The 8,467-nt window shown below is 41.7% G+C and overlaps 1 protein-coding gene across 1 annotated transcript; it reads right to left on the bottom strand.

Annotated features, from left to right (window-relative positions):
• Positions 1 to 3,541: 3,541 nt before the first annotated feature.
• On the bottom strand, positions 3,542 to 8,077 carry LOC139255446 (probable G-protein coupled receptor 139). The gene is made up of 2 exons (XM_070873927.1): positions 8,008 to 8,077; positions 3,542 to 4,446 (listed from the first exon to the last, which is right to left on the bottom strand). Exons 1-2 carry the CDS (start codon positions 8,075 to 8,077, stop codon positions 3,542 to 3,544), a joined length of 975 nt encoding a protein of 324 aa, XP_070730028.1.
• Positions 8,078 to 8,467: the final 390 nt, after the last annotated feature.

Below are 8,467 nucleotides of genomic sequence, written 5' to 3'. Positions count from 1 at the left end.
TTGTCAAATGCCTTCTGGAAGTCCAAATGCATCACATCCACTGGTTCCCCTTTATCCACCCTGTTCCTTACATCCTCAAAAATTCCAGCAAATTTGTCAAACATGACTTCCCCTCCATAAATCCATGCTGACTCAGCCTGACCAAATTTTACTTCTCCAAATGTGTTGCTACTGCTTCTCTATTGATGGATTCCAAAATGTTCCCAATCACAATTGTTAAGCTAACTCGTGTATGGCTTCCTGCTTTTTGGCTGCCTCCTTTTTTGAATAGGGGCGTTCCATTTGCAGTTATCCAATCTGCTGGAACTTCCCCAGAATCCAGGGAATTTTGCTAAATTACAATCAATGCATCCACATTCCCTGCCGCTACTTCTCTTAAAAACCTAGGATGCAAGCCATCAGGTCCAGGGGATTTTCCTGCCTCTCGTTCCATTATCTTACTGATTACCACCACTTTTGTGATTATGATTGTGTTAAGTTTCTCCCCACACTCAGACCCTCGCCCTATAGCCGCTTGAATATCCACTGATGGAATATTGTTAGTGTTGCCTACCGTAAAAACTGCTGCAAAATACTTGTTTAATGATTCTGCCATCTCCATATTCCCCGTTACTAATTCACCTCTCTTGCCCTCCAAGGGATGAACATTTACCTTAGACATTCTTTTTCTTTTTATATACCAACGGAAACTCTTGCTATCTGTTTTTATATGTTGTCCTAGTTTACATTCATATTCTATCTTCACTTACTTAATCATTTTTAATCATTCTTTGCTGACTTTTAAAAGCTTCCAAATCTTCTGTCCTCGCAATATTTTGGCCGCTTTGTATGCCTTTGCTTTTAATCGGACACCGTCCTTTATTTCTTTAGTTTCTCTATAATCTTAGCTCGTTAGGTTATCGTAAGTTTCACTCTTGATCAATATAATTACAATCCTACCAAGTAAAACATTGAACTATGAGTCTCGTTTTGTTTATGTATCATTAATATCTATTAAAATGATGATGTTTGCCCAGATGTTTTCGCTTGCAGACCAACTCCATCCCACACTTTCTCAAATGATTACCTTTCTCTGAGATTTATGAATCTGCTTTCAAAGACATGTCTTTTTTACAATCTCTTAGTCCTTCATCCTGCAGTCAGCCTTGACCCATCAGCCTCGTGGCATGTTAGAGGTAATTACACTTAACATGCAAAGGCTAAACATTGACATCGCTGCAAGATAAAGAGAAACCAATACAATAAAACATTATCACAGTTCAGGGCAGTCTGTGCCTCCTATGTTGAGATTGGAATACTTTCGGCTATCATGAAACAACTTCTCATCCTTATCATATATCTCTCTCGACATTTACGCAGATCTTTACCTTTGGGTTTTACACATTCCTCACTCTCTCGAGATGCATTAACCATTTCCTGCAGTGATGTTATCAGCGTGACTGAACATGTATTGGAACCGTTCCTCAGGACAGATTCTTCATGAATATCACATGCTGGTTGCTTCAAGCACCACACATTATTTCTGCACATACAGCAATGGACCGATAATTTCGGTCTCGTGGGGTCCATGCGAATTTTGCATGGACCCGAAGCGGCCTCGCAAAAGTCATATTTCGGGGTGCAATGTGCATGCGCCGAAAACCGGCTTTTTCGATCTGTCAAAATTTCTCTAACAGAGGGAACGCATCCAGGGAGAACGATATCTACGCGCCGGAGGTTGGGCTGTTTGCACAATTCATGCCCAGCGCATCTCCTTCAAACTTTTACGTCTGGTAAAAGCAGGTGCACAACTTACTTTTACCAGCGTAACAATTTTAAAACATAGATAATTTAATCATTCATTTTTATGTTAAAATCCCTATCCATCAAGGTAAATTTATTTTAACCTTATTAAACCACGTTAAAAATCAAAAAATGTTTTATAAAACATTTAATTACATTTAATTGCAATGAATGTTAAGTATGTGAATTTAAAAAAAAATGTTGTGCTGTGTTTCTTATTTTAGGGGTTATTCTCATTGATAGTAATGGGAACTCGTACAAAGGGATTCCCATGTTTATCAATGAGAATACAAGATAATTATTTTGGTGCATGCCCACGTCATAGCGACATACATATATGTACTTGACAGTCATATCTGCATACACAGTGAATGAAGGCCATAGAAAGTTATCATATGTTTCTCCTGGAGCAACAGTTTTGTAGATTTGTTTCGGGTTGGATGTGTTCGTCCGAAGGAAGCCTCGGACCGCAATACTCCCCCCCCCCCCCCGCGCCCCAATATCATACGATCAGGCAGCACCAAAGTTCTCATACAAGCCAAAGCAGACCTTTTTGGCGACCTATCAATGGATCCGGGGTCTGGGCGTGTTTGGCTGGAATCTGACCTTGAATGTCCTGATTTTTTGGGGGGGATGAAGCTACCAAATACATTCTTCTCATTGTTCAGGATAAGCAAGGACACAACCATCTCCAAAAAGGAAAGTATGAATAAACAATTTTGGCTGCACTTTTCTAACTTTGACTAGATTGTGTGTTGATAACAGGCTGATATATTTTTCCCCGTAGTACGAATGTGATTTAATTTAAGACAGGATGGGACAGGGCAGGTACAAGCAGTATGCTTCCATTAGTTGTGCCATCTGTAAACATATGCCATACATTACAGAATCATTGTAAGTAAGTGAAAGCTGATAGTAGGAGAACTCTCTTCACAGGGAGAGTTGTGGCATAGTGGCATTAACAGAGACAGAAAATATATCAATATTCAAGATTAAATTGAGAATATCGATAAAGAAATGTAGGTTTAAGGGATGTTGAGACAGAGCCGATAAAGTGATTGAACATATTTTTAGTGTGTTTGGTAAACGCCGACGAGAACTTGTCGGGTGAATGGTTAATTCCTCTGTTCGAAATTTCAACATTGTGATGACCAGTTAAGATGTTTCGCAAATTTCTGTGTACAAAGATGTCTAAGGCTACATTGAGGAGTCAGGTTCCTACCTTCTCCATCAGTCGTTTTCGAACCTTGTAGAATGCTTGTATACCCTTTTTTAAAGATGGAGACCATTGCTCGGCACATTAATCCAAGTATGGTCTAAACACGTTTCCTGCATTTCAAGACAACTGCTCTGTTTTCCATTCAATCACCCTTAGAAATGAACCCCAGTGTTTAGTTTGTTTTATGTGGCTTTGTTAATTAAGCAATTTGTGAATCTTGTTATAGCTGATAACGCATCTTTTGACGAGTCATAGAAAGCACCATCTTATCACTTAGTCTAAAACATCAGCTTGCATTTATACGAAATCTCTTTGAATCTCGAATGGAAAGAAAGCTGCTTCAGCGGGAATCGATAATGTTCAGCCGGGGAAAGCAGCAGGCAACACACATACGGCGCAACATGGGAGAAATGTTTTCTGATGCATGATCATTATCTCAAAAACAAACTATTTTCATCCGAACAGAAAGAAGGCCATTCTCAACTGGAAAACAGATTACAATTTAGCTCTAGTTTAGATAGGATACTTTGGTCCCATTCTTTATTTTTTAACCAGTATCAGAATCAATGTACAAGGAGATTTCACCACCTTTTTCAGCTCGTCCCTGAATTTAGTTTGAGTAACTGCATAGATACACGTGTTTGTACATGAACTCAAATACATGAGCATATATCCGGTTTCTGTGGCGATGTAGGCAGGAGCTGTATAATCACCACGGTAATGCGCGGTATTTGTCAATCCGGTCGTTAAAAAACTAACCATAGCTGTTAGCCACAACACCATCAAACTGCCCGATACACTGAACAATAAAATAATAGATTTTCTGCGGTTCTCCATCTCGGGATCACTCTGATTCTCACTACTGTGACCCCGGAGTCTACTGCGGGCTCTACTGGCCACTAAAATACGTCTGACTGTCAAACAATTAAACAGCAATATCAGTGCAAACGGAATCCATCGCGCTAATGCACTTTGCAGCCATGAGAATCCGACGCCTGCAGGCGAAGTAAAGAAGTCAATTCTGGGGAGACATCCCCAATGAATATTGTGAATTATTCGTTCAAATTTATACGCAACCAAAAATGGAAGGCTCTGAAAATAGATCAGGACAGAGGCCGTTGTTATAACCGCGGCTGCTTTTCTCACTTTGCAATACTTCGTTTTAAACTTTTGACAACATATAGATACAAATCGGTCAACTGTGAACAAGACTGTATACCACACCGACATATTCAGGCTGGTAGAATTGATGTAAATAATAAATTTACAAACGGCGGTGTAGGAAAGGAAGGAATGTGGAAAGTGATATGCACAAATGTGATGCATTACTACATTGAAGATCATGACCAGTAGATCTGCTGTTACCATGGCCCCCATGTAGACAGAGACAGATTTGGAAAGGCCGCAGTTTCCTCGTAAGAGGATCACGATTGTCAGTAGGTTCGCTATAAGAGAGCGGGAAAAGAGGTCATAAGAACATAGAAAATAGGAGATAGGAACAGGAGTAGGCCGTACGGCCCCTCGAGCCTGCTCCGCAATTCAATAAGATTATGGGTGATCCGATCATGGACTCAGCTCCACTTCCCCTCTCGCTCCCCATAACCCATTAGCCCTTATGGATTAAGAAACTGTTTAATTCTCTCTCAAATTTATTCAAAATTGCAGCTTCTACAGCTATCTGAGGAAGCGAATTCCGCAGATTTAGAACCAGCTGAGAAAAGACATTTCTCCGCATCTCTGTTTTAAATAGGCGACCCCTTATTCTAAGATTGTGCCTTCTACTTCTAGCCTCTCCCATCAGTGGAAACGTCCTGTCTGCATCCACCTTGTCAAGCCCCCTCATAATCTTATACGTTTCGATTAGGTCACCTCTAATTCTTATGAATTCCAATGAGTAGAGACCCAACATACTCAACCTTTTCACCTAAGTCAAACCCACTCATCCCCGGAAACAACCTAATGAGCCTTCTCGGAACTGCATCGAAAGAAGTATATCCGTTCGGAAATATGGAAACCAAAACTGCACGCAGTATTCCAGGTGTGGCGTCACGAGTACCTTATATAGCTGTAGTAAGACTTCCCTGCTTTTATACTCCATCCTCTTTGCAATAAAGGCCAATATACCATTTGTCTTCCTGATCACTTGCTCTTCCTGCATACTACGCTTTTGTGTTTCTTGCACAAGTACTCCTTGGTCCCGCTGTACTGCAGCACTTTGCAAACGTTCTCCATTTAAAAAATAACTTGCTCTCACAATTTCCAACATTATATTCCATCTGCCAAATTTTTGCCTACTCACTTAGCCTATCTATGTCCTTTTGCAGGTTTTTGCGTCCTCCTTACACATTGCTTTTCCTCCCATCTTCGTATTGTCAGCAAACCTGTCTAGGTTACGCTCGGTTCCTTCCTCCAAGTTGTTAATATAGAAGGTAAATAGGCAGTGACAGGGAACTCAACTAAATCTTGCACTTATTCTAGAGAGATGCTAAGATATATTCCTATTACATTTTTTTAAAGTTGAGTGCTGGTGACATTTTGTGAAAAGTATTACATCATTCTTCCACTCAGTACCGAGGGTCTGAGAAACCACAGTCCATCAAACTTCATTTAGACTTTCTCCTCTACATTCTGGAGACCAGACGCAGTTTGGGAGACCGCTATTTGAACACCTCTGATCATTCCGCAAGGTTGACCCCGAGATTCCAATCGCCTGTCACTTTAATTATCCGTTCCACTCGCACTCTGACTTCTCCGTCCTCCGACTCCTACACTGTTCCAATGAAGCTCAAGGCAAGCTCGAGGAAAAGCACCTCATCTTTCATTCAGGCACTTTGCAGCCTTGTGGACATAACTTCGATTTCAACAATTTCAGACCATTATCTCTCCCCACACTTTGCTCCCTTTCCTCGCTTTTTTTTTAGAAAGCCTTTCCCCCTCCTTTATTTTTATTTCGTTTACCTTTTTCCATGGTAGATGACAATAATTCCGCCATTCACACCATATCTAGACTCAACTTTTGTTTCCTATCTTTTGCATTTACCATCTCAATTCAGCCCATCATCCTCTTTGTCACTCAAATCACTTCTGTTTTTCTCCCTATCATATAACCTTCCATTTTGTTATTTGCACATACCCCTTGCTCCCATTTTCAGGGCGCCAGCACTTACATATGAATCTCTTTCATTTCGAACTATTGCATGTTCTGATCAAGGTTTATCGAACTGAAAACTTAAACCCCTTTTCTCTCTCCACAGATGCTGCCTGACATGCTGAGAGTTCCAGCATTCTCTGTTTTTACTTCAGTCAGCTGTTGCCGGGGCTGTGGCCGAGGCTCACTTGTAATCAATCGGGGAAATTGTAATGGAGAATGACCCACCACCGCCAACACCCAGGCACAGATGGATCAACGGCTGGGGTGTGGTCGGAGGCCAAATTTGAATATGGGCGACATTGGATCAGCCTTCCGTCAAAGATCTCTCCCGATTGTTATTCCAGTCGCTATTGGCCCTGACACCAGTTTGACGCTTTATGCACATGCTAACTTTGCGGTCCAGGCCAAGTGGCAGTACATAAGAAAATAGAAAAATAGAAAAATGGAAACATGGAGATTAGATGCAGAAGCAAGCCATTCGGCCATTCGTGCCTGCACCGCCATTCGATAGGATCATGGCTGATCATTCAACCTCAGTACCCGTTTCCTGCTTTCTCTCCATACCCCTTGATCCCGTCGGCTGCAAGGGCCATATCGACCACCCTTTTGAAAATATCTAACGAACTGGCCTCAACTAATTTCTAAGGTGGAGAATTCCACAGGTTAACCATTCTCTGAGTGAAGAAGTTTCTTCTCCTCTCGGTCCTATATGTCTTACCCCTTATTCTTCGATTGTGACCCTTGGTTCAGGAAGTTCCCAGCATTGGGAACATTCTTCTTGCCTCTAACATGTCCAATCCTGTCAGAATGTTATATGTTTCGATGAGAACCCCTCTCATTCTTAAAGAATCCAGTGGATACAAGCTCAGTTGATCCAGTCTCTCCTCATATATTGGTCGTGCCATCCCGGAAAATAATCTGGTGAACTTTCGCTGTACTCTCCCAATAGCAAGAACTTCCTTCCTCGCAGGGATGGTGCAGTTACATGTAAAAGACCCTAAAAGCCGATCCTTGGATGGTTCTGCAACTTAGTCATATTCGAGAGACAATAAAGAAGTGGATTGCCTTAATACATCGAAACATATATTTGAATGCAGTGTGGAGAGTTTAAATAAACCCACCATGAGGCTGGTATCGTGTGATGCACGGAGCTAGTTTTATAAGGTACTACCACAGAGAGTAATCGATAGGATTTTACATTGAATTTCATCAGTTTAATTGGTGAAGTGGATCCCGGGAGTGGCATCGGGTGTCAGCTGTCTTAAATATAATTTCCAAACAATTACTTGTAATATATCACTTCAAATAAAACATCTAGCTGAGATAAACATAAAATTTTGGTCACAACTCAACCCTTTTCCTGTTTCTAATTGCCCAGACATAGCTGTTAATTCTCAGAGCAGGAGCTGGTGGAGCTGCGAAGGTTGTTGGCAGCCGAGAGAAGCCTAGCAGCTCCTTGAGTGGCAATTATTGCTGAAAATATATTTCACAGTCACTTGCTGCATGGTGCTGGTTGCAGAACAAGGGATTATCAGCTTAATGCAGAAAGGCAACAAAGGCACATATTGCATGATCTTATGTATACTAAGCTGTAGCGATCTATGTACTGTTACAGTGGCCGCGGCATCAGCCTCGCCCTCCCTCAGTGTACGGAGCAAGGTTGAGCTCCCGGCACCAACACGCCAGCAGCCAGAACAGCAACTCAGTGGCCGCGCGGACGGGGAGAATTCCATCTGATATTCACCGACTTCTCTCAGTGGATCAATGACTGCAATGAAGAAATTCTCGGAATCTGTTATATTCATTAACAGTGAAGTTGTCAAAAGCTATGATGCAACAGGGCATATTGACTTACCGGGAACACCGAATGTTGCGAGGAAAGGATAGTAAATGTCCCTAAACTGCAGAATTGTTGGCCGTACCATTTTTGGAAGAATATCTGACTGCTGACCGGCTTCACGATTCTGACTGTAATTCCTCTGAGATCCCTTAACGCTCGCCCTTTATAGGACAATCGCTGCCCCTGTGAGAAAACCAGTTTGTACAATAATTGGCATTAGATCCAGTCACTTAACAAACAAAACTAGATTTTCCACTCCAGCGCAGCTGGATGCTAATCGGGAAATCGTACAACTCCGTAAGTGAAACTCCGTCCATTAAATCAATGAAAGGAAAATGAATCCAGAGGGAACTTACCCTCAAGGGATGATCCCTCCCGGATTCAGCATTAGGTTCTTGCGGCCCCATATTACTTCAGTGAAAGTTGTACATAATTAACATTGTGAGCATGAGTGGGCTTTAACATTGCTGGTGTG

This window comes from Pristiophorus japonicus, unplaced genomic scaffold (genome assembly GCF_044704955.1).
Source record: "Pristiophorus japonicus isolate sPriJap1 unplaced genomic scaffold, sPriJap1.hap1 HAP1_SCAFFOLD_61, whole genome shotgun sequence".
Classification (NCBI taxonomy): domain Eukaryota; kingdom Metazoa; phylum Chordata; class Chondrichthyes; family Pristiophoridae; genus Pristiophorus; species Pristiophorus japonicus.
The sequence above is the reverse complement of the archived record's forward strand: the minus strand, read 5'-3'. Positions and strand labels throughout refer to the sequence as shown.